Raw genomic sequence first — 26,872 nt, forward strand, 5'->3', positions numbered from 1 at the left:
TTTAATTATTGAAAGACAGGTGTATGGACATTTCTTTATTTTGAGGGTATGTTCCCTCTTTCAAATTATTTTCTCATTACTGGGAATTCTTTCTTGCATAAGAAATATATTTTGGTTTATTCCTTAAGTGTTATTTTTGTAGTTTCCTTGTTCACAGCACAGAAACTCATGCAAGACTGTCTCCAGTGATCTTTAAATCTTACATGATTATATTTAAGATAGTGCGTATCTCAGGTTTGTTTGTGTGCAGTGATGCTTATAAAGAGATCAACATCTTTGTTATCAACTTTTTTCCACCTGTTTTAGATTAGCACCTGCTCCCTCACTTAGTTATCAGCATGTCCTTTATTGAAAGTCAGAAAGAATACAGCATGCTACCTGTGGTTCAGGGTGTCTGCTAATAATAATCTGCACTGCACCAGGATCACAATGGCTTAGCACAGCATAAACTTCATTAAGAGTTGTATTTTGTACTGAAGCTTCATTGATTTCAATAATTTCATCTCCACACCTACAGAGGTATTAAAAAAAGAGTGAGGATGTAAACAAAACAGATTTTGTCCCAAACTTGTCTCACCCACGTGAAAGTATACAAAAAGCAAATTCATGTGGTTGACCTCTAATTTAATCACAGATTAAATCATTATGTGTCTCTGTTCCTGTTACAGAAAACGGAATGGGAATGAGTTGGACATTAAGGGTTTTTTTGATCCAACTGCCTTGTTGCATGCAACCTTTGAGCTTTCTTCGTGTTCAGCTATGCACACTTTGTGTCTGTGGTCTTTCTGCTGAATGCAGCTCAGCTGCTGCTTCCACCTACATCTTCCTTTCTTCAGGTTAACACTTTTCACATCTTTATGGTCTGCTAGTGTTATTTAAGGTCAGAAAGGATGTTGTGTTTCTGCTACGTATGAATAACTTGTTAATAGAAAAATTCTAACGACAAATTATTGTAATCCTGCTGACTGCTAGACTGAATCTTTCTAGGTGAAATCCAAATTTGGCCCACGTGGAAACTGAGACTGCCTTTCTCTGCTCTACTGCAAATACCCACATACATTAAGAGGCTGACTGAAGGCACTGTTTCATTATTATACAAACTTTCAAAGTCTAAGACCACGGTTCTTTCAGCTAAAGTCTTAGCCATGTAGAGAGGAGTGTTACACAGCACCTAAAGTTAAACAAAAAGCCTTCACTGGTAATGCTGTGTTCTGTTCAATTCTAAATATGTTCATCACTACTAATTGGTCATAAATCTTACAAAGTGAATTTCTACACTCCCACCAAAGCTCATTTCAGCAAATCTGTATTTCTCTTGGGCAAGAAGGAATAGAATTTGAGGAGCTTGTATCAGGAAAAACTAGTGGTCAAACAAGCCAGATTATGCTATATGTTTGGGGTTTTCCAGATACTTCCTCATTTGGAAGCCTCCTCCAGGAAGAATGCTATATGCTTGTCTAAGACCTTCAAAGCTAGCCCAGCCTGGCCAAGAGACAGTAATTTCACTGGGTTGCTATATATCTGTAAATCCCACATATCCTAAATATGCGTGCTCAAACCCTCAAAATAGCACGTATGCTTTAAACCCAAAACTCCCAGAAAGCACTAAGACTTCCTGCCCAAACAAGTCAAAAATAAACCCATAAAACAGAGCAATGAAAAACTTGTGGCATAAGACAGACAGTCTTTCTCATCCTACCTGAGTCTCCCATCCATATGTGCCACTGAGCCTGGTGAGAGGGTGTGAATAAAAATCCCTGAAATACACTGGAAGTAAGGGATGCTACATAACCCGATTCCAAGGCCAACACCTGGCTCTGAAAGAATTAATAATAATTAAAAAAGACATAAGCAGTCAAAACAAACCATTGGAATTATCTTTTTTAAAGCTGTCTTCAATTTAATTATTTTTTTCTATACAAACCAGAACCAAAGTCTTGTGTTCACAAATGTTTCACATTCAATATTAGCTGCTGCTCCTATTGCTTTTTTCTTTTTTTTTTTTTTCCCTTTCTGTCCCGTCATCCGTCGTCATCCCCCCCCCGCGCCGCCATGATTAAAGTGAGTGCACACCGATATTTCTTCTGGGGTTCCAAGATCTGGTTTGCAATTTATTACTGGTGTCACAGACACAATACAATGCAGGTTTATTTTGCAAAATATCTGTCATTACAGAAGAATTCAAATGGTTTTACAAGGAGACAGAATAGAAAAAAAAAAGAACAACAATTAAAGATATGTGGCTATTGTTGGCTGTATCATCTCAATCCCCTTTCTGTTTTATATAATACAGTTTAAGATTTTTGTGAATTTACCCTCTGCTCTGGACAGTCACTCTGATGTCAGATCCCATACCGTGTGTTTGGTGAGTCATACTGTTACCTCGTAGAGACTTTGTTTTGTTCATTTCTTTCATGTTCCTATATTTAAAAGTTTATTTCATTTTGCAAGTGGTTATTTATAAATAGAAGATGATGACAGTTGGAAGGGAGGTGAAAGAACTACAAGAAGATATAGATATGTATTTTATTTGTTTTTAAGCCTTTGCAAGAATTAAATGAACTGATTGCATAATTATGGGTAAGAGTTGCATAATCTGCTTAATAATTGGTAGTTGTTGCCAAGGGGTTTACTTTTTCACATTAAGGATATGAATGTGACTCTAGTGCTTGAATGAAAAAAAAAATGAATGATTGGCTCTTGAGGACAGATGGTGTTCAAAATCCTGCTCTTGATAGATAGTTGTTAGCACTGGCAGGAACCAAGATCTAATGTAGTGTATTAAAAAAACTTAGTTCAGGAAAAGAATCAATTAGCAATGAAAGACATTCAGAGAGCAAATGACCGGTGTTTTGTCAATCAGTGCCTTGTTTGCCAGTGCTCAGTTAATTTTAGCACTTACCTTTGTTTAGGGTAACTTCCATTATGACCCTGTCGTTGGGCTTTGCAGCATTTAATGAGAATGCTGCACTTTCCGAACTGAAAGAGCTGTTTTCTTTGGTTATGCATGTACTAGAGCTCAGTGACTGACACAAATGGGGTGACAGACAGCTGGAAGCAGAATGAGGCGTGCTGAAGCTTGTCCTGACTGTAAGTGTCAGAAGACCCTTTTTGGCCTGCTAGAAAGAAAAGTTAATGAATGAATGGGTTGAGTTCACATGCACGTTGTGTGTAAAGACAGAAAATGTTCTGGAAGGAGAGTACGTAACCTTGAATTTTTGTAAAGCATCATAATGTGTTAATCCATGCATGGATTCTCCATTCAGTTCCAGGATTTCATCACCTGTTTTTAAAGAGAAAAATTGTACTATGTTACTATTACTGATGGTGCAGTAAGTTACATGATACACACATGTACTCAAAAGGAGTCTTGCAAATGCAGTAATGGATGCAGGTGTAAGAGTCACGGCTCATTTCAGCTTCACTTTAATCTGCCTTTAGGTATTATTATTTGGGAATCTGGAGTGGGAAAAGGGAGAGAAGAGGGATTTCCCACCTTCTTGTAGCCTTCCATCAGCAGCAGCAGCTCCACCAGGAAAGATGGTTTTGACATAGATGCCTATTGGTCCATAAATGCTGTCTTTCCCTCCAACAATACTGAAGCCCAAACCCTAATTTATGGAAGAAAACCAGTGTGTGAGAGCCCATGTTCAGTTCTCATAATAGTTCATTTGCAGTTTCTTCTCCGTTACCTACATGGGCAGTACTAGTCAATGGAGTAGTATAATCCCTGAAAAAATAGTCAACTACGTGCTAGTAGTAAGAGCAAATTAAAATTTCAGCAGAATACCCTCATGATTTACTTTTTGTTTGTTGCAAGCAATTAATTCACTATTATAAACACAGAGGAAGGTATCTAAATTCTTTTTTTTTTTTGTCCTTAAACCAATAAGCAGTCTTGAGAGATGTATTTATCTGTTCTTCTCCTTAATTTCCTCTCCCATAAAGGTAAGAGCAAATGTCAGAGCTTGATGTGGATGTGTTACTAGAACCTGAAAACTGTGCCTCAGCAAAGAGATACTTCAGAAGGTTAAGAAGCAACTAATCACTCCTGGCAAAGCCTGGGTATGAATTGGCAACCCAGAAGTAGCAACCTTAATACCTGAAGTCACTTCCCTGCACTTTGCAGATTACATTTCTGAAATGAAGTAAAACTCTATGGTAAATCAACAGAACCAGTCTTACCTTCCCTTGTCCTTTCATCAGTACGATGTTTGAGATTACTGAAGCCTGTGAGCCACAGGATGTGTGCACTAGCTGTGCTGTACTTAGTGATCTAGATGGCCTTGAAATTGCCTGTGAACACACACACACACAAAAATCATTTTAATGCAGAAGCAGAAATTCTTGGACATACAGTAGGACAACTTGTTTATTTCAAATTTTCTTCCTTATAACTGTTGGTACTAAAGATTTTTTTTAAAAAAATCAATTGTCTCTAATTTTCAGAAGCCACTTGTTACTCAAACAATCACTACTCACTGGAATTGTCCCACAGTGACTAAACTAGAATGTTGGCCCTTGAGTGGTGCGATGGTGTAGAAAGATATATTTGTGCTCTCACTTGGTTCTCCATGCCAAAATCCCATTTGTGGCCATTAGGGATCCTAAACAAGTATTATCATATTTGCCTCTATGAACTGAACTAAGAAACAAGAAATTCTAACTCCTTCCCTCATCTTGCAACTAAATAACTTTATCTTGGGACAAATAGAACCTGTTTTCAGCATTTCCCCCCAAGATATGAATTAGTGCTCACAAAAGTTCTTTGGACTGTGAACTACCCTGTGCTGCCTCTGTTAAGCCACCACACAGGCTTCTTTCTACTGCTTGATAATGAAGGTAAGCAATTTCTCCGTGCTTTTCCTCCCTCCATTCCACAGATGGTGGATTTCTTAACTCCAGCCCCTGAGATTTGACCCATTTTAATGAACCTTTAATGAAATACTTTATGAAAACCTTCTGTCTGAACATGGAATTTGGTATCACAAACTAATTTAAGCACTGGCAAAAGTCATTACCTAAAGCTAACTATGCATGAAGTTCAGCATGGCCAGAGTTAATTGCACTCATTACAAGTCCAAGAGAGTTCAACACTTTTTTTTAATACAGCAAAGTGAAACTAACAGATGTTGAAGTGTGTGGAACATCAGCCAAGATTTCAGCTTCTGCATATATGAGAAAATATGTCTCAATTTTGACATGAAAACAAGATTATTTATTCAACATGGGATTGGGAACACGACTAAGCGGGAAATGTCTGTGCAATACCAAAAATGTGCTCTCCAGGAAGTATACCTCTGCCAGATCAGGGTGATTGCTTAGTCTGTTGTGGGTCTTCTGAATCTGAAATCAGAAGTTTTCAAATTTCTTTTGCTTCTGTGTGAGGGGGTATCTTTTGTATTTCTCTGTGTGGTGGGTAACGATACCCAAAACAGGGATGCCACCGAAGAGCCCTTGCCAACGAGCAGCATCTGCCCATGCAGGACTGCCCGGCATATCCCTGAGGGTCGGTCTGTCACTCTGCAGAGGTGGCGTTTGGTTGGGGTTTGTGCTCTGCTTTGCCACCTCCTCACCCCCGTTAAAGCCCTAGATCAGGCTGTGGTGCCTCCAGGGTGAGGGACTGGCCAGGAAAAGACAGGGGAGGAGGAGCGAGTCCCCCAGCCAGGCCTCAGGCAGGGCGGGAGCTGGCAGCTGTGCGTGAGGAGCTTCACCTCCATCTTCCCACTCCAGGCTTGAGCCTGGGGACCTTTGGCCATAAATACCCCCACCCTTTCCACTTTGCCCAGCCTCCGCTCTCCTAGCCTGTGGTGAATCACTTGGCATCCATCTGGAGAGCAAGAGACTGTCCGTCTCTAGCCTACATTAACAAGGTTGTTTAAATATGTCCGATTCACTGTGGGGCAGAAAGGGGGATGCCTCGCGCAGCCAGCGCAGCTGAGGGCAGCGATTACCAGCCATGAGGCGAGTCCATACCTGCTTGTGGCCATGGCTGGGCCAATGGAGGTGACTCGGGAGGCTCGCGGCGGCGGGGCCCAAAGCTCAGGCCGAGGTTTTATCAGCCATGTGCACAGAGCATCTCCACGGCCAGCGGCGGGGAGACGCCTGGGAAGGGCCTCTTCAGCGGTGAGCTCTGAGGCGGCTTCGGGTGGCTACCAAGGTGGTGCAAACCACACAGGGGGATTTACACACACTGTAAAACCTGCCGGGGCAACGGGAGGGAGAAGCTGCTGAAGAAATAAATGGGAGTTTGCTGGCACAGAGCCTTTCCTGCTCTCCTAGTCCTCGCAGAGGAGGGATGGGGTTAAAAAGTGGAGGAAGCAGGCGTGTGCCATCTTCCCTGACAGGGCCTGCAAGGAAGGTAGGTTTTGGCAGGAAACACGACTGCCAAGGTCATTGAGAGATTCTTACTGGAGCCAGTTTCGTCTGTTTTTCAGGTGATTTCCTGTAGCACTTACTGGGGTTCTCCCTCCAGAGCAGTCCAGCTGTTGGGAAAGAGACTTGCGGCTGGTGTGGAGAGCGTGGGGCTGCCGGTCTCTGAAGGGCACAGCTTTCTGGGGCGCTGTGCAGTCCATCTCCCCGATCCAGTATGGGTTTACACCTGTCAGACGTGGAGAGAGGCTGGGTTATTTCTTGAGCATTGGACACTTCTGCACATTCATTTTATCAGGTAAATGTTACTTGGAAATGCTTTTCCTCTTGTAAATCTCTCTGTGAAGGGAGTGATCTTTTCAATCCTCCCTGTGGGGGTAGCCATTAATGTTAAACATAGTAAAAAGCAAACATTCCCTGCCAAAAAAGCATTGGCCTATTTAGAATACACCTTAAAAAACATAAAATGGAACGCTTATGCACAAAACTCATGATTGTACGATATTGTGAATATAAAAGCTGATGCTTTTATGCATCAGCAATTCTTATCTGAGGGTCCCAGACTAAATTTGGACAACAGCTGCAATTTCTTTCAACACTGCAGTACCATCACATGATGAATGCTGTACTGTGTGCTCCCTGAATATTACAAGAGAAAAGATTACTTCTTAGCAGCTTACTGGTTGAGTTACTGCGAGTCCGTTGACATGCAGCTTTACTGTGCAGAAAACCATTTTGTATTTCCAAAGGCCTTTCCTTACAGGTTGGTGTTTCCTAAAAATAAAAAAAAAAAAATAAAAAATAAATAAATCTATTGCTATGCAAGAAATTCTTGAAAGCGATCTGAACTTAAAAATAGAATTTCTCCTAATTTGGCTTGCACAAATTTCAGCCTGAATTAAAATACATGGAGAAAAATTAATTATTTAAAATGACTAGGATGATAAAGGAGAATACAGCTCAAAACTTTGCCATAAACATGATTATAACTTGCCAAAGTAATACGATAGAAATAGATTCTGGTCTTTAGTCAAAATGGACAGAAAATTAATTGGACACCCCCAGTTGGTTCAGACAGACTAATATTTTGATATATGGGTAAATTGTAGCTGTGCTTTTCTAACTCTGGAGATAACTGATGGTTTGGGGTACTTGGTTTCCATCACCTTAGAAAGGCCTTATTTGTAAAAGGAAAATTCTTAGGCCCAGCTTTGCAGTGGTGGATAGGTGTCTTCTGCTGATTTCAGAGGGATGGGGTTTAGTCAAAATATGATCCAGGTGTTTAAAAACCTTTGAGGACTAGGCTTTAGTGTTTTCCAAAAATCCAGCCCCTTCTACTTGGAAACTTTTAGTTGCTTTTGAAAATATGGCCACTAATTCTAGCATTTAAAAACTGGTAGATAAAACAGACATGGTTTTAGAACAGTTTGAAAATAAATAAATGATCACATCTGAATAATAGTTGATGTTATGAATAATTTCTGGATGTGTATGGTTCCTGAAAGTCCTCCTCCTGTTATGACATGGGGAATGCTACTAATCCTGAGGGAATCATAGTTAAAGGAAGAACATTACTAAATACAGACAGCATATGGAAATTGATTGAAATATAGCAAACCTCCAAATATAAAAGGGTTTTGTTCTGTGATATTCTGCAGGGGCTGCAGGCCACAAGAGCAGCATTACAGCAGGATCTATATGTTCTAATCTGTCTGGAGCCAACTAAGACAAACGCTTTCTTCCAGAAGCCTGAGTTTAGCAGTGCTGTTTGGAGATACCTCAAGAACTAATGAATGATAATTTTCCTTTTCGACAGCAGGTGGAGGCATTGCCAAGTAGCAAAATCCTGCTAGGGCTTTCCAGTCCCATTCCCCTAGGGAACTCTTTAGAATAAGAAACGCAGAGAAGATACTTAAAGACGCATTTTGAAAATGATTCTGCAGTGTTTCTCTTACCAAGATAGCTAGCTTGAAAAGCCTTTGCTATTAACCCTTAATTAATTTGGTGCAGGCTTGTCTTGAAATGCACAGTTCACCTGGGTGCCTCTTGAGTGGTACTACGCTACAAAAGTTTAATATAGTTCATCTCTGGCCACTTAGGCATTTAAGGGAGAGAAAATAAACAAAAATCTTGGCAGAATCCAGTAGTCATCTGGGTGAGACAGTTCACTGCTGTCCTAGAAAGAAGCACACTCAGACCTGATAGCAGCTCCAGTCAGGGGTGTTTCCTCAGTCTGGGATCATATGAGAGCTTTCTGCGTGACCTTATTGCAGGTAACAAGCAGAAAGTGCCTTTTTTCCTTGAGTATCAAGATCTGAAGCCTGCAACAAATCTCTGGCTGAGCTCTATTGTCTTCAAAGTGGTAAATGTATGGTAGGGGACTAACTCAGTCCATTCATCATCCTTGGGTTTCCTCCAGAATTTGCAAGTGAAAAGCCTTTGGTGCCACCTAGTTTGGGGTGGCGTTGAGAGGACAAGAAGCCTGAAATGAAATGTGTCTAATCCAATGAAATGGACTCTGAAAGAAAGTTCAAAAGGATTTTCCACTGAAAGATTTGGTGATAATCCTGGGTTGCTGACCTGTTAATACTGCCTCCTGTTCCCCTCTCTCTGTAGCAGACTCCAGTAAGATTCACCATGGGAATTTCCTAGCTGTAGATCCTAGGTCCACAGAACTACTTGAGTACAGGGCCTGCTCTCTGACTTCTCGATTCATGGATCGTCCCTTAAATCCACCTCTGTCTTTGCTCAACTTCCAAATGAAAAATTAACATTGGCAAGCTATGTGTTTCTAAAAGGAGGGGTTGTACAGTCCATGCTAGAATTTCCCAGGGCCTTGGCCTCCCCATAGCCTCTGTTTATCTGGGAAAAAGCTATGCTGAAAGTCACCAGAGTCTGACCACAAGAGGTTTGGGGTTTTGTCAGGAAGAGCAAAACCACGTTCTTCAAATGTCTGATGCATAAATTCCCCTTTTCTCTCAAGTAAACGTTGTCAAATCACCGCACCGTTGTGGGAGGGGACCACAACTTTCATGCTTACTTTACTAGCCATCATGATGTTCATCAGCTGTGTTGCTGGGTGAATGAGAGATTCGGCCTCCTTGGTGGACAGATCTTTAAGTGATTGTCCATTTAGTGTTAACAGTTCATCCCTTGGGCTCAGACGGCCATCCCTTAAAAAAAAGGAAAAAAGGAACATGCTTGTATATCATTTTACAAAGAACAATACGGCACTATTGTGCTAAGTGTTTCACTAACTGAGGAATTGGCTGCAATCCTCCCTTTGCCTTGAAAAGAGCTGCCATGAGATGTCTTGATGTGTGATGCACCCCATCCCCTGCTAGATTTTTTTCCTGTTGCTGCTCTCTTCTGCTCAGTCCTGGTGATCAAAGGCTGCCTTTCCACATATAGCTTACATCCAGGCAAAATATTCCTCCTCTCTCACCATCTTGGATTTGCAAATTGATCAGAGACTATACGCTTTACTCCCTTTGAGGAACTTTGGCTCACATTGCTTTCCAGTGACCTTGCTAGGCTGGTGACATCCTACCTTGCCCTTTAATAGGGCAACTAGGAAAACACCATTTGAAAACTTGATGTTATGTACAATCTTTCATTCTTCCAGGTTTTATTTCTTAGTGTAATTGAGAAGCATTAGATCACTGAATGGTCACAGTTTTATTTTTATAGTCTTGACCTGTCTCTCCAACTGGAAGCATTGTAAGATATGATTCCCAAACATCACTGCCTTTCTCTGAAACTGAGCTTCAAGGCATAGCTTGTCACAGAAAGCTGGTCATGCAAAATCTATGCAGACAAATGGCTCCCTAATAAGCTTGTTGACTCCACATGTACTGTACCTGTTTGCTGCGTCTCCAGCAGGCACGTGGCTGCCTGTGAACCCTTTCCAGAGAGATGCACATTTTGGATTCCTAGAGAGCTTGATTCCTGAGCTGCTGTTCCCTGTGGTTGTACACAGCCTGCAGATGCAGCTGTCCTGATTCAGAAGATGAAAGGTTGCATGAAATAAAACGTATCAAGGATGTTAAAGCTTATTTAAAGTTATCTTGAGCCTTTTTAAGAAATACAGAAAATGTTCTTGTTCTTAAAACCAGATTGCCTCCAAGTAGAACAGGAACAGGCCTTTAACACTGTGCAGTTGTGAAAGAGTAATTGTATTACAGAGTCAGTGTTTACAAAAAAGTTGTTTTCCTTAGGACTTCAGTGGCTTCTGGCTACAAGAAGTATTAGAATAGATGGCCCCTTTGCATAGAGTGGAAGAGAACAGGTAATAGGCTTTTCATAGTAACTGGATAAATTTTGCCTATGCTAACTATTACAAGAAAAGACAGGCAGGAAAATAAACATATGCCAGAAAAGGAAATACTCTGGAAAACAGAATCTGAATGGAAAATAAGTGTATACAAAACACTAGAAGCTCCACCCCTGCTGCTGACTTGTTAAGTGGGGGCAGGGGAGCGGTGAGGACTGCAACAGCGGAAGATTCTTTGTCCACTCCAGACTGTTTGAGGTTGCTGTAGTCTATGTGTTGCATCTGGAGGACTAATTGTAAGCACATTTTTAACACTGTTATGAATCATTAACATATGGCCATACAGAAAGAGAAATACTGTCTTAAGTTGTATGAGTAAGTAAAGCAAACAATGGATTGACTAAGCACATGAAGGACAACACATTTGTCTAGGAAATATACTCCTGCAGCACAAATGCGTGAACACGTACAAATTCTAAAGAGACAAGGAAAGCTGGAAAGTTAGCACACAATTTCTTTTCCATTTGCTTAGTAAATCCTCTACTTTAAGTATCCACTCGTTCTACTCCCAGCTGAACCCACCTCCTCTGCCCTTGCCAGCCTCTCCATACTCCACAAAGTGAAGAGAGCTCTCAGTGTATCCTGGATCCAGGCTTGTTCCCAAAAGATTTGTATGACTGAGGTATAGAATTCTGAAGGGGAGGCAAATTTCATATGTTAGGACAGGCCACAAAATATAGCAGTGGTCAACTGTCTGTATTGTTCCTGGGTCCCCTGGTGAGAGTGGCATGAACTACTTCTAGTCATCTGTAGCCTGACAGCACAAGGAAAGCTGTGTAACCAACTTCTTCAACATCGGTAGGGCTTAATTTCTGCCCTAAGCAGAGTTCATCCAGCCCTGAGGGTTAGAATCGTTACGCCCTTTCACCACAAATCAATAGGGATCACATCATACCTGACTGACAGCAAACACAAACTTCGAATTTACAGTAATTACAACAAAGGTCATCATCTTCCAGGCTGACTGTTGAAGCCTGGCTCCCATTCTGAAACCTGCCAGAGTAAATCTAAGTCTGTGAATGAAGTATTTAACTTGGAGCCCTAGGCTCACTGCAGGCTGAATTCAGTAGGTAATGGATAAGGGCTATACTTGTATTGACTGCCTCGTTAACTCTGTGGGTTTGCTTGCATTCCAGATTGTCTGCTATTAATGAGGAGCGTCTGAATTTTACGAAGCCTCTTTTGTTCATGAATAGTGCTTCTAGTGAGTAACAGGTAAGTGTATAAGCATAGACAGAATTCTATTTTAAACCAGTTTTTTTGAACTCTAATATTTGTTTTGGAGCTTCTATATTTACTTTTCACCCAAGGTAAATATCTTGGGAAATACATACTTGAAATTGGGACTACATTATGTTCTTTTTTATCTTACAGCAGTGCTTTGAAGTCTTCAGCACGGTAACAAAATAAAGATTAGAATTCTGATGCCTTAAAATTTCAGATCTTGAGTAGCCAAAAATGTGAGCTACCTTTTCTGTTTGTTTGCATTGGTCCTTTGTTTTAGAATCATAGAATAGTTTGGGTTGGAAGGGACCTTAAAGATCACCTAGTTCCAACCCCCCGCAATGGGCAGGGACACCTTCCACTAGACCAGGTTGCTCAAAGCCCCATCCAACCTGGCCTTGAACACTTCCAGGGGTGGGGCATTCACAGCCTTTCTGGGCAACCTGTTCCAGTGTCTCACCACCCTCACAGTAAAGAATTTTTTCCTAATACCTAATCTAAATCTACCCTCTTTCAGTTTTTCATCCGCTAATACCCCCAAGTCCCTCTCCTTAGGGCTGCTCTCAATCGACTCATCACCCAGCCTGTATTTGTGCTTGGGATTACCCCAACCAATGTGCAGGACCTTGCACTTGGCTTTGTTGAACTTCATGAGGTTCGCATGGGCCCACCTCCCAAGCCTGTCAAGGTCCCTCTGGATGGCATCCCTTCCCTCCAGTGTGTTGATTGCACCACACAGCTTGGTGTCGTAGGCAAAATTCCTGAGGGTGCACTCAGTCCCACTGTCTGTATTGCCCACAAAGATGTTAAACAGCCCCGGTCCCAGTACCAACCCCTGAGGAATGTCACTCGTCACTGCTCTCCAATTGGACATCCAGCTGTTGACCGCAACTTTTGGAGTGCGGCCATCCAGCCAATTCCTTATCCACACCGTGGTCCATCGGTCAAATCCATGTCTCTCCAATTTAGAGACAAGGATGTTGTTTAGGACATTGACAATTATCAGTAAGAAATTACAGGCCAGATTCTACATACACGAAGCATCCATTAAACTCACAGGGTTTTCAATAGGGTAGTGTGCTTGTTCTAAAACATGAGAAATGTAAGATAGATATTAATGGTAGGAAATTATTCTGCCAGTTGGCTAACTATTTTGAGATCTCAGCTGATCATGGATTGGGGCTGTTGTGAAAGAAGAATTGTATTACAGAGTCAGTGTTTAAAAAAAGTTGTTTCCCTTTTTTTCTGTAGTCAGAATTCATGTTTGGACTTGGCCAGCTTCTCTTCTTAGGAGTCCTTACTCTTGTGTACTGCTCCCTTGAAATATCTATGTATCCTCTCACAGATACTGGTCAGGCACACTGTCATAGTTTAACCAGGGGACACACACACACGGAACTTTGCATAGCTGTTCTCCACACTTCATTTTGTTCTTGATTTTAACTTGATAGGGGGCCTTTTCAGACTGTCCCAAACTCATCTCTGTTAAGAGCACAGTCATGCTTATGCCTTTCCTATAACTTGTTCACAGTGTATTGCTGCTGCCTTCATGGTGTTTATAAAAAAACTCACAATTAATTGTCCAAAAGTTATTTGGTTCTCATCAGTTTCACGGGACATCACAGAGTGCAGTGGGTTTGGCTCTGAGGTTTTTCATTGCAGCACCATGTAAATCCTTTGGGGAAGACATTTTATTTTGTACAATGGGACACATGCCAGGCTGGAAATTCTGGGTTGTATTGAGACATACATGTGAAATGACATCAAATAAAAACTGATATGAATATTCTTTCCAAGAGCAGTAAGTTGCATGCACTTAGTCAGAAGGAAAGTAGAGGTTAAATCCATTGTACACCACAGAAAAATCTTGGGAACAATTTTTGTTTAAATCCAAGTTGGGCTACATTTCAAATAAGCTCTGTGTCAATCGTTTCTGCGATTCATTTATGTGAATTACTTAAAAAAAAAAGTTTCTGTTGGGCTGTAGGGACATGTGGCAAATATCTGTATGTTGTCAGCATCTGCACTTTTTTGGGTCCTGGATATAGATCGCTATATTCACATCCAAGTTATTGCAACATGACAGAAAATTAATAAAAGCTGTTCTTTAGAAAAATAAACATTTGACCAATTCATGTGCCAGCAGTCAATTTGCTTTGGGTTTTGTTCTTTAATATCTTTTATTTCCTGACTCGCTTATTATTTTATGCATAGAAATACTGCTGATGTTTCCAAGAGTAAGGACAGTATTTATTTTGCATCCTCCTCCTTTTTAAAGTGTCCTGCTCATTTTGAAAGGTGATTTATAGCTCTGAATGTAGTGAATGCTGAAAATTTGCTAAAATAAGGTTGGCAGGTTTGGTGTGTGGGCAGGTGGATTCTAGGTCAACTTTGCCTACTCCTTACTAGAACATATGTTTAAATGCATATTTGCTGCTAGTGAATAAAGTCTCTCTTCTTATAAGGGGCTTTGCCACCGAGCACTTCAAGACTCTGGGAGAACTTGTATCTGCATTATAATATCCACTCATTGCTGTGAAAACAAAATGAAGAAAGTCTGTGGAAGTGCATTATAAGCAAAATTTGTCTTTAAGCTGAATCTGCTTGGCTGAAAGATAAAAATCAAAGGTGGAGTTCAAGAGCCTTCTTGAATGCATTTTTATCACAGGTGAGAGTAGATTAATTTTTCATGTGTTTAGTTCTGGAGAAGTAACTTGCATGTCTAGGTCACCTCTCTCTTCCTGCTCCCCTTTTTTTGTCATGCAAAATGCAAAGCTTCTGAGGATGCTTTTCTATCTGCTATTTAAAAGATTTCTTTTTCCTTCATGCTCTCATTAGATGTTTCTAGCTCAGAGTCCCATCTCAAAACATCTAATTCCAGATGTTGTTTAGAAATAAGGGTAACCAAGGCATCTGTGGAAAACTGAAAAACTTTTGTGCACTCTTAAGTAAGACACAGTAGTTAGATTGTCTGAAATGAAGTGTTATACAAGGGTAGTTCAAGTAAGGTCTTTGACTCAGTTAACCAAGTATATGACAATAAGCTGATTGACTGCTGTTTTAAAAAAAGCAAAAAAATAATTTAAAAAAAAATCTAACAACAGTACAACAATGAATTTAAATATTTAGCTTTTCTGGTCTCCTGACTATGAAATGGCTGGGATTTCCAAGTGGAAGAATAAGAGAACATAGTCTTTGGGGATTTTCTTCAAGAAGCACTTTTTTCTGCATCAGTTCTAACAGAGAAAGGGCCAGAGTCTCTCTGGCACAAACTGACACGACTCCACTGATTCTGACGTACCCTAGCTGATGCCTTGGTCTTTTCAAAATATTTATACTAAATGTAATTCATTTTCCCAGCAGCATATTCCCTTTGCAATTAATAAAATGGCAGAAGCTAGAAAGCCTTTGGATGATGCAAGAAGCAGGGCATGGGATTAAGGTTCTGCCCTAGATAGACGATTCAGCACATCAAATGTTACAGACGGACATTTCCACCCATCATCTGGCCTTCAGTTTGTTTTTCTGGGAGCCTTTGCCCTGGCCTGTGTTTTGCAGCACACACTGTCTTAATATAACAGCCTCTTTCCCAACTTGCTCTGGAGACGACATGGCCCTGATGTCACAAATGCAAGAAGGCCAGGAGAACAAATAAATGTCTAAATAAATGCAGTCTCCTCTCTTGGCTTTGTTTTTCCATCCTGCCCATAGGCTAATGTTTGAAACATTACAGTCTGTTGTCATAACACTTGTCCTGGTACCAAAGGGCCAGCTAACTGGTGTTTGCATAAAGGTGAGTTAAAAATATATTCTGGTGATGACCAAGGGAGAAAAATGACCTTTTGCTTTTTTCCTCCTTCAAGCAGAGGGTCAGGGACCAAAGGAAGCAAGGACAGAGAAGTTCCTAGAACTAAGTGGAGCCATGCCAGTCACATCAGCTTGGATCTGCATAAAGTTTGCATAAAGTGTCAGCCCTTCCCTGTTATGTTTTATTCTAGATACTATTTCAACCCTGTTACCAGCCCCTCTGGCTGGTAAATCTTGGTGCTTCCCAGGGTGTTGGTGGTGCAGGGAGGAGGTAATGGAATGCTTCTTGAAGCATCTCTCAAACTCAGCAGAGACTGATGTTCGAGTTGATACTATCTAGTCCTGTCCGTTCTCCCTACAACTGGCATAGTTTCAGACTTTGTAATGACACGAGCAGGCAAGGCCATGTTCCACAGTGTTTGCTGTGTCAGCACACAAGGTATCAGATACTGCTTACAATTGTTTTGTTTTCTTTTCCTTTCAGGCCACCTGAAAATTGCTGATTTTGTGAGAAGCAAACTGTAAAGGAGATCTGCTTGTTTATACACTGACAAGCTGGCTTTCCAGCTTTGTCCATACCAGACTAAGTGCACCTCATCTTGGAACCTAAGTGGTGTGGGAGCTGGCTGAACAGATGACAGACACCCAGGTAATCCTGGGTGCTCTAGACACAATGATCAATAGTCAATAAGAGTCAATATTGGAACACAGAAACCAAATGAATTAAAACACTCTGTACTGTTGCTGACAGTACATTAGAGAAGGGGAAAAAAAATCTTTCCTATTTAGAATATATAATGAAGGGAGATACTTTGAAGAGGATGTAGACATTAATGGATCAGACTGAGACATTCTTTCCCAGGTGCTATCTCACAAAACATAAGTTATTATGTGCTAGAAGATTTTGATACAGCTTTTCTTTGCCTGGGTGTGTATGGTGATGTATTATTTGCTTCTATTTCTTTCCTGTACAATCACCCAGGCAGAAGGAGAAGGCTGGGAAGTTTATGAAATGATAGTCCTTAGTGGGAACACCTCTACCTGCCTTTCTGCTGAGCAGCATGTAGGTGAATGAAGCTGCTGTTGCAATGCACAAAATGTGCTGAGGACACAGAGAAGAAAAGAAAGAAGAAAGTGGCATTTGGTAGGAAGTGGGGAGTAGTCAGGTGATGCACTTTGCTGCAGATAGGATTCCTTCACTGCTCCTGACTATTGCTTCTCCTCCCCTCACTTCACTTGCTTTAAAGTATTCCATAGTCAACTGTTTCCTCTTTTCTTGTCTTTGTAATTCTACACTCTCTCTTCCCTCTCTGTTTCCGTTTTCCCAGATTATCTCCTGGTTTATTCCATTCTCTGTATGTCATGGCAGCAGCTTTTCTGTGACAAAAAATGACTGGAAATAGGACTCCAGCAGTAAAGTGAGATATCTGTAAGCAGTAGGGTAGGCTGAGGTCAAAGAAGGACATAACCACTAAGGACTGTTACACAGGGCCCTGTGACATATAGTGGCCATGTCTTGGCAGGATGTGAATGACCATCTGGTCATCCAAATGTCTGAGATAACTGCACAGTTCACATGGATGTAGCACTGACTGAGGTTTTTGCCCTGAATGTAATGAACCACTGAAGAGTTGTTGGTGGGCTCCTATTTAAGCCTTGTCTCAACCTTATTTTCTTCTACCTGTTATAACTTCTATACAGATGAAAGGTCAATCCCTGCAGCTGAGTGTGCCACCATGCCACATACTGTTGGTTAAAGAAGTTGCCTAGAAGATGCAGTTATGAACTGAAACCCCTATCATCTGGTGCTGCCCACATATCATCACAGTAAAAGTGGTAGGCAGCATCATGGTTAATTAATGTCCATCCTCTGCCCTTTTGGTGCACACTAGTGGTGTAAATGCAGACTCTGGATGCTTCGGTTAAAACCAAAAATACCTGCACAGGTACAAGTCAGTTTTTTGCATCTGGGTCCAGCCTTTGCAGCACTCCTCACAAGAGCCAAATTTACTCAAGATACGAGGTTGTGGTCCCTTCACACACACATGCTAGCACTGTGCTGAGTCAGATGATAGAGGAGCAGTGACATCAACTTGCAGTCCCACCCCAATCAGTGTAGTACTATTGGCACCAAAACCTGTGCATATTTTATTGGAAAGAAGAATGAACAAAACCTCGTATCATCAGAATTTCAGCCTTCTGAAATTCTCTATTGTATAATAAGACCAGATTTCCAGCTCAAAGTCTTTTCTACAGGTAGTGCAATAAGAACCGTGTTTCTGTGGGGATTCTCTGCAGTCTAATATAGGCTGTGCTCATGCTGCAGTGCTTCCCTCAACGGCTACAGCAACGTTTTCTACTGAAGACTGAAGTGAAAGGAATTGATGTCATGGTGCATAGATGCCCTCTCTTCAAAAATCCTCCTCTTACGTCTCATTTCCTTATTGTAAGTAGCACCTAGTTCCTCAGACTGTTAGTAATGGGACATAGCACTATTCTGTGCGATCCTAAAGACTTTGAAATCAGGAAAACATGCCTCTAATACACATGCAGAAGTCCTGAAACACTGTTTGGTTTGGTCATGGTTTATTGCTTATGGTGAATCCCATGCAATCGACAGAGTATGGCTCAGAGAGATACTTAAGTTTTTGAACTGAAGAGAGGAACTAGTATTTGGAATACTGATGTTCCAGGTTCCCCCTTAGCTTTGGAGGAGAAATGTACAGGGAGCATTAAATCATGCAGCACTTTTAAACATTCTTCTCTCCTTCCAATGTGACAGGAAAAATTAAGTTGTTCAGTTCTGTGGGAGTTATTAGCACCTTCAGAGTCATGCTTAGGGCTGCAGGCGCTGGAAAGCAGAATAGTGGAATATCCTCAGCAACACCACAGAAAGAATGGAATCAATTTTCTTGAACAAAGGGAAGGATCCTTCAGCTCTGAGTCACACATCATGGATTTCTGAAGTGTCACATGGAGATGGAGAGAGTGAGCATTACGCTGGGACTTGAAAAATGCTTGTTGACTCGTTTCTTAAAGAAAGAGCTTTTAAGCTTTCTAAGACATGTGGTACAGGAAGATTGTTCTGACAGGCTTTTGTGCCATATGGAAGATAGACATCACTGCTTTCATAATATAGAGCAAAGCCTCAGCAACAGTAGTACAGGATAAAGTCAGTGTAGCTGTGACCAAAGTTCATCCTATTTAGCATGCTGAGATAAGACTTTTTAGAATCACTCATTGATCCATGACTCTGAAAGGTTTGGAAAATTAGCAAGCAGCATCTGAAAAGGTTTATATTGCTATGAGACCTTTGGAGAGGGAATTTAATGTACCTATTGTCTACAATGGCACTAAGCAACCCAAACACTGCTGTAAGGGACTGGGTTGCTGACTAATTTATGTCTCCATCCAGGCTCCTGACCCATCCTGTTCAGTGACACGAACACTCCAGCCTAAGAGTGGATTTATACCCTTAGCAGTTATATTTTATCTGTGCAATGGCATTAGTTATGAGACTTACTCTGTTCCCCAGATCCCTATTTGAGCTGCTTGCTAGCTGTAAAAGCAAATGATCTAAACTTACAGTCTGCAAGAAGATACTGAGTAGTTTCATATGGGTATGGCTCACAACAGTTATTGGAGCCCTGCATATTTTTGAGGTATGCAAGCAAGTAGACTGGCAGCTGACACACACCTAAGAAAGTGCTTCAGCTTTGTTAAAAGAGAAGAGGGAGAGTCCACAGAGGCCAGCTCCTTCTTCAGTCACAGAAGGAAATCAGCAGAGTGCATATGGACTGTTTCCAAAAGGGAGGAGACGGTATGGTTTTGCAGGTAACTGAGTGTATTTTGGGACTTGGGTCAGTGTTACCTATTTATGTTTTCTGTCAGAATGTAACAGAAAGTTGGCTTGTTTTTGTCCTCACGCTGGGACTTTGCCAGGGGCTGAAACACCTCACATCCAGAACTGTCCTGCTGCAGTCTTTGCAATATTGGGCTGCATACTCTGATCATTAGCAAGAAACTCAAGGAGTAAGGGGACATTCTGATTTTCAGTACCACTGTGCCACTGTGTGTTTAGATGTAGAGGTCTAGTTTTCACCAATTTCTGTTGAAGGTATGTAAAATAAAATAGAATATATATGAAAGAAATATTTTGGGTGAAAGAATCAGTTCTTTCATATAAGCCACTATTTGGACAGGTAAAAGGCATATAATAAGGGAGGTACCAGGAGGACACAAACTGTATTAAAAGACATGTCATACTTGCAGTGAGGTCCCTTTCACACATCACACCAACAGGTAGAGAGAAAGCAGAAAAATTAGGATATGTCACTGAAAAGGAACTTTGTAAAGGCATCTAAAATACATTGCTCAGACTGAAAAATTATTCAGATCATTAGGGTTAACATAGTTACTTCTTGATTAAAGAATAATGCTGTAATATGAGGCTGTTAAGATTTTTTTACGTCTCTGGTGGTTTTAGAGCCATCACAACCTCCTTCCTGAATCAGAGAGAAAGAACATCTGCCTGCTGAATCTGCTGTGTCTTTCATAGTATTAATATAATTCATAATTGCATAGCTTGTGAGATCTCACGGTATCACACTTTACAAATGCACTTTACTATTGTGACAGTTTTCTATTTTGAGCTGAATACTATATTACAGGTAGAAAGCACCAGCTGTGCTAGTCTGAATACACTGAGAGTGGCCTAGCAGTCACTGATTTCAGCAGAACATCAATCAGCAGAGTGCAACAGCACAGCAGGGAAGCTAATACATTCTCATGCTGTTTATACAGAGCAGAACACTGCAGGCTCATAGGCTCTGAAAAAGTCAAGTAGAATCCTGTCTTCCTGAGAAATATGAATTAATCCATTTAGGAGCTACTGCAATGGGAAAGATTACAATATACTGCACAGAGTTGCCTACCTTGGTGAGTAACTGTCTTCTCATATTGTTGCAATTCTCATTTGCTGCAGCTTTGGACTGGACCATGCTGGTAATCACACGTGGAGGATCAGGTGGGCTGTCTTCTGTCTCTGATGAGCATGGCAGTTGTGTTCTAGGACAGCAGTCAAAATCCTCTTGACCCCAACTGGTAGAAATCTCAAAGGGATCAGGGCATCTCTCATCAGGACTTGACCCATCATCACTGTTCTTGGCATTGCAAAGTATAAGTGATCTCGAAATGGAACGAAATTTTCTTGACTTCCTGTTCCCAGCATTGCTCTTTCGATCCATCTTCAGAGAGCTGGTGGTGCTGCTCTTTTTCCTATCATTCTCCCATTTATGTGGCATGATACTTTCAGTAACTTTCTCTGCTCCTCTGGTGTGAAATATTCTCCAGGAAAGGAAATATAAAAAGTAAGTTGTAATATACCCCACTTTCTCCCACTTAATAACCTACACTACTGAAAAGCCCTAATGAATAAATCGAATCAACAGAGCCTTTCAGTCTGCTAACAGCCACGTGGTATCTCATGACTTGCTAATTCTGTCTCTGTGCAGTGCTCTACTAAATTCTCCTTCACCTTTTCATTCTCTTCCCATGCTCCCCAAGCACAAGAGTGCTTTTAATAAATGTTTTTGATGTTTCCATTGTGCTGCTTCCTTTGGGCTTCTGCTGAATTTGCATGTTGAAATCCCAAATTGAAAAGGAAGATACTTTAAAAGCATTATTCTGTCCTCCTAACATTATTTGGAAAGAGGAAGCTCCTTCTGAAGTTTGATTCATGAAACCACTATCATTCAAAGATTAATCAAATTGTCGAGGTTAAGTTCTCCACCTGGCACATCTGATTTGTAAGTGTTTTAGCAAAAGTAGATCTTAGCCATGAGAGAGTAAGGAATGTCAGGCTGCTATAAAACTCCTACCTTTGCAGACCAGAACTCACTTAAGACCGTGCATTTAACAGTAACAGAGGGATCCAGTGAAGCACTTAAGATGTGAATATCTGATTAGGGATTGAACTCTATAAAGGAATACAGCTCCAATACATCAATCAAAAAGCATCCCATTACAGAAATGGTTTGTTTCAGGGTATGATTCAGCATACAAAATTAAGAGAAAATGGAAGAAATGCTATGCAATCAAAATGTGGTAAAAGTTGAAGCTTTTGTAAAATGAGTAATGAGCACATTAAGATAACAAAGGGAAGTTTTGTTAAACTGTTTCTTTTTTCTCTCAGAAAAAGTTTTCTAGAAATATTTTGGTAGGTATGTGTCAGTGCTGAAAATTCAACAAGAGGAAGTCTAAAGTAATCACTTCAACTTTCTTACTTGATTTTTATTATCAATTTTATTACACATTTTTTTCTGTTCTCTTCACAGTACCTAATTGATACTGTATGCTGCTGTTCTAGAGAAAATACCTATTAAAAGTAAAGGATTTGCATAAATCAAAGATGCTGTAGGTGTCGTACACAAAATTGAAAATCAATGTAACTTGAAAAGCACTTCTTAAGTATACTATTGAGAGAAAAGGTTTGTACATTGTGCTCTAAATTGGGTTGTTGTGTTTGTCTGAGGTATTTTTTTTTCCCAGCTTCTATGCAGAATTAGTTAAGTATGTATGCACTTTGTACCTGAAATGCCACTGGTGCTATAGAAATAGAATAAAGCAGGTTTTCTAAAGGCTCCTTACAGCCACAACAATAAACACAGGCCTGCAAGTTCTGACCAAGACAGATTCATATAATAAATCCAAGCCAGCCTTATAATAAATCTGCAGGATTTTTTTTTTTCCCATCTGATACAAATAACCAGGAAGAACAAAAACAGATGATAAACACTATGTCCTTGGATACTTGTCTAAAGGAGCTATATGGCATTGCTGGAGAAATACAGAATTCAGCGTGAATCTGAATTTGTTTGCATTTGTAAAAGAAAAAAAATTTGCATGTAGCTTTTTCAGGAGCAGCAAAGGGATCCCTTCATCTCTGAGGGAGAAGGATATTTATTTGTGCAGTCCTTTCTGGCATTTATGATAGGTAACGCTCCTACAGCCTTCCATCATAATTTATTTTCTGTCATACCGGTCCTAATATTGCTCTACTTCCTGGTGTCTCTTTTCCAAAATAAAATCTCCAACACTTCAGAAACTCATGCCCTGAGTATTGGAACTCATCAAATTTCCTAGCAGGACACTATTCCAGGGCAAAGTTTAAGTTTGAAAGTATCCAGAGAACATGTCAAGTTCCATAAAGCTGGTGTGTTTTCTGCCCCTCTTCTGTGTGTCTTTGGGATCCTCTCTTCTCCTGTGGGACAGGCTGACCCCACTGGATAGGAACAATGGAACCGAAGGCTTCCAGCCTCCCCTACACTGGCATAAGGGAAGTTTTCAGGGTCAAACTGAACTAGCATAATCTTCATTCCCCTCAGTACACAGAATGTTCTACTTTTTTTCTTTTTCAGAGTAGCCTCTCTTCTTATGAATAACAAGATTTGCAACCATGGCTGAATGCAGCCACGGTGTAGATGGAAGACTGCCCAACAGCACAGCCATGCTTCCTTCCTGTGACACAGAGCACACACTGAATAAAAGGACATCTAAGCCTATGTGTAAGGACACAGAGGCCAGAGGGGATGGGGAAAGGTATGACATAGATGGAGCTCAGCTTCAACACATGGGCTTTGTAGTTGACATGGGGTCTTATTTCTCTAGGATTAACCTCCCCTCCTGCACTATTGAGAGAACATACTTTTCAGAGTCTCTATGTGGTAATTTATTTTGAAGTACAGAGATGAAAAGTGCCATGAATTATATCAGAACAATAATTTTGAGAACTGAAATAAGTAGTTGGTGGTGGTGTAATTCAGCATCACAAGCTTGCAATTTTTTTGTGTGCTTTTTTGTTGATTACTTTAGTTAAAAGCTGACTGATGCTTATCCCTACCATTATGTAAAGACTTTCAAGGTTTGGAGATTTTCTTTGTTTGTTTCTTTTAAAAAAGACATGTTTTAGTGTTTTGGTAAGGCTAAAGCTTTAGTCTACCATAATATGTATGTACCTAATTGCAATTTTTGAGTTGGGAAATCCCTGTTAGCATCCCCAGTGTATTAGGAAATTAATCTTGCAAAGCTTAATGTTGCTTTTCCGGTATGTCTGAAGGTAGGTAAAAATGCAATCTGGCCCATTAGACCAGAATGTGGAGTTGAAAAAGCCATAGGATGGCTAGGATGAGGGGAACTTCTGCAAGTACCTCCCCTCAGCACCTGGGTAGGAAGCAACAGAGCTACTTGCTGAAGGTCTGTGGAATGCACATCACTTGAAAGTCTGCAACAGGGATTGGTGCTCCTTCTGTGATTCTGGCAATTGCTATTAGACACTAGCAATAAGAATGTCAGAAATAAGCCTGAGTTGCACATTCAGACCTAAACAATCATGCCTATGGGGGAAAATTAGAAGAAATAGCACTTTATATTCAAGGATTTCAATGTTGTACAAACATTAACTGCACCCTACTTCTCCAAAGTGAAAGAATTTAAAAAGAGCTGTTAAGCACATGGGTAAGCAGAGGACGCGATAGCTTAATGGTCAAAATACAGATCTCTGGAGACTGGCATGCTAGAATGAAGGATGGAGAGATGCAGGAGCCCTTTCTTACTCTGCTTGAAGCTGCTGAGCTTAAGAAGGGAGCACTGCCATCAGTACTAAATGCTCCAAGAGGTACCTCTCTGACTATGTTAAGCATCTGGGATGCAGGGAACACATAGAAGCACCTGTTGAAACAGTGAAGGAAACCGCTCTAAGTGCATTCTGCCACCCCTCCCCCCTGCAATGCTCCTGAGGAATTTTACCTTATGCAGAGAGAATAGCTCTTTTGCCCTGCTGCATCAGCTATTTCCTCCTCCCCCACTCCCATCAGAGCTCCATTGGCTCAAAGACCAAGTTTAACCCTGAATGACTTACCTAATATCTCAAAGCAAGCCAGTGGCTGAGGTGAAAACAAACCCAGCAGACCTGAAGAGTTCCAGTTAAATACTTGCTCTTGCTCTAAGTATTAGATCACAGCCCAAGTCTTAACAAAGGCAACATCCTTTCCAGAGCTGCTGATTCAGGGTTGCATAAGTGACAGAAATATAGGAGGTACCAAAAACATAGTCTATAAGTTTTCCAATAAAAATATCCAGAAATGTTATTTTACACAGAAAACAATATCACAAGTGCCAGAGAAGCTTTATGATTCATTGCCATCTTCCACCAAATTTAATTCAAGGTATTGGTGGCATGGACAATTACTTCAAAGTCGATTCTCCAAACCATTCATCTTTTCCTCCAGTGCACTCACTGCTTGTCATTTTCTCTTGCCATTCTTATACCTCCAGCACGCCTGATGGAAGTTGTCTGTGGTTTGTAATGCAAACCAAATGTTCTTTCTCTGTTTCTTTTTTTTTCCCCAAGCTTTATTTTTCCAGCTTTAAGTCTAAAAAGCCCTAACTCAGTCTGTCTTCTGCAAACAAAATACATGATTTGAGCTGTGCCCATTTGGTTCAAATTTTTGGTTGGATATTAAACCGAGCATTTACAAGATGCAAATAATTTGGTGTAGCTCCCAGATTGAATGCGAATGCTCTGCTGTTAACCAGACAGTAGGAAAGATAAAACTTCTCTTTACTAGCAAGGACAAGATGAGTTTTACATTACCAAGTGCTAACAACATGATATCTTGCATCCCATTTTAATCTAGATCTTGTGATCTTTGTCAGATTCATTACTGAGCAGTACTATTAGCACTGAACTATTACAGCTGTCTAGGATTTCCAGGCAGTAGGAAGAGCTAGAGATTTGGAAGTTTTCTAATAAAGATTAAGAAGCTCTTGGAGAGTTGAATTTACTGTTAAAAATTATTTAAAAAAAAAATTAAATACCTAATTGTAAAACAAAAATTCAAAAGGAGGAACTTACAACAGCAAGGCAGACAAACCTGACTCCTGCAGAAGGCTGGTCCTCTTCATAGGCCTGGCAAAAAAAGATAGAGTGAATAATTGAAAACACACTCTCATGGTGTCACGTGACTTGGTTTCAGTAATTCTGCTCAGTACATTGGAACGGAGCTATTGTTTCCTAATTGAAGAAAATGTCAGCAAGGATAGATAAACAAAAGCAATGGGATGCAGTATGGGGGAAATTGTATCCAGCAGGCTCCCAGCTACCCAGAGAAGGCAAGACCATTTAAGGAGTTTGTGTCATTTGTTTTTACCCATTGCTCTCCAGTCCTAGGATTGATGGGGTTCAGGCATGTTAAACCTACTTGGGAGGAGGTGGGGGGGAGCAGCCAGAATCCGTGCTAATCAAGTGCAGGATTTCCTGCTGCAGGCTGAGATGGCAAGCATGTTTCTCATAATTTTTAGCAGATATTTTAAACATTAAGCTAGTAAGAATTTCATAGACCCCTTCTGCTCCAGGAGCAAAACATAATAGGAGCCACTTTTGAATGCCAAGCCTTTATATTGTTCACCATGAAGTGGCATGGTCCCTTTAACCTACCAATTCTTAAATACTCTCCCCTTTATGGGCTAGACTGGAACTTTGTAATCCAACCTGATCAAGGACTCAGAAAATTGTTGCTTTTCCTGTAGAGCATCTGGGATATGAGAACTATGCCATGGATTCCTAATTGCCTCAATTACACCTTTCATTTGCTGCAAAGTAAATGGTTCATGGTCTATTCTACTACTGTGGCAACTCACCCCATGAAACACTGCTTGGGTTGTGTCCACCATCAGTTGTGGGAGCAGGCAGCCACCTTTCTGCCACATCCCTAGGCACGCTTAGCTGTTTTTCACTGATCACACAGATCAATCTGTTAGTCCCCATCTGTCAATCCTCAGTTCTGCTCACACTGACAAATAACAATCTTGCTGCAGAAACCTACTTTCTTCAGTGAATTTGTGTGATAAGATATGTAGGGAGTTTGTAAAATTAAAAAAATTTTCCATAAAAGAAAGAATTGTCTCTGAAACAGTTAATGTTAGTTTGTTGAAATAGTGAGGCCTCTTTGGAATGTTCTCACAAACTATAAATCCTATACTTTTCAGGAAAATGTAAACAGAAACCTGAATTTTACACCTGGCCCTGTCTAGTCAGGGAAATGGTCAACAAGAGAGTGCTTAGACACCTGCTGCCCT

The 26,872-nt window shown here is 40.7% G+C and overlaps 1 protein-coding gene across 1 annotated transcript in view; it reads right to left on the bottom strand.

The window, feature by feature from the left end:
• The window catches only part of IL16 (interleukin 16), a 37,489-nt gene extending 11,790 nt beyond the window's left edge, over positions 1-25,699 (bottom strand). Inside the window, exons 1-12 of the mRNA XM_010571935.1 lie at positions 25,650-25,699; positions 20,671-21,082; positions 10,233-10,369; positions 9,413-9,545; positions 7,053-7,146; positions 6,459-6,601; positions 4,186-4,296; positions 3,497-3,611; positions 3,210-3,283; positions 2,903-3,116; positions 1,700-1,817; positions 379-511 (exon numbers count right to left, since the gene is read on the bottom strand). Coding sequence (XP_010570237.1) covers positions 379-511; positions 1,700-1,817; positions 2,903-3,116; positions 3,210-3,283; positions 3,497-3,611; positions 4,186-4,296; positions 6,459-6,601; positions 7,053-7,146; positions 9,413-9,545; positions 10,233-10,369; positions 20,671-21,082; positions 25,650-25,699 — 1,734 coding nt within the window. The remainder of the gene's footprint in view (positions 1-378; positions 512-1,699; positions 1,818-2,902; positions 3,117-3,209; positions 3,284-3,496; positions 3,612-4,185; positions 4,297-6,458; positions 6,602-7,052; positions 7,147-9,412; positions 9,546-10,232; positions 10,370-20,670; positions 21,083-25,649) is intronic.
• Between the last annotated feature and the right edge of the window lie 1,173 nt (positions 25,700-26,872).

This window comes from Haliaeetus leucocephalus, unplaced genomic scaffold, assembly GCF_000737465.1.
Source record: "Haliaeetus leucocephalus isolate CR32 unplaced genomic scaffold, Haliaeetus_leucocephalus-4.0 Scaffold339, whole genome shotgun sequence".
Lineage (NCBI taxonomy): Eukaryota > Metazoa > Chordata > Aves > Accipitriformes > Accipitridae > Haliaeetus > Haliaeetus leucocephalus.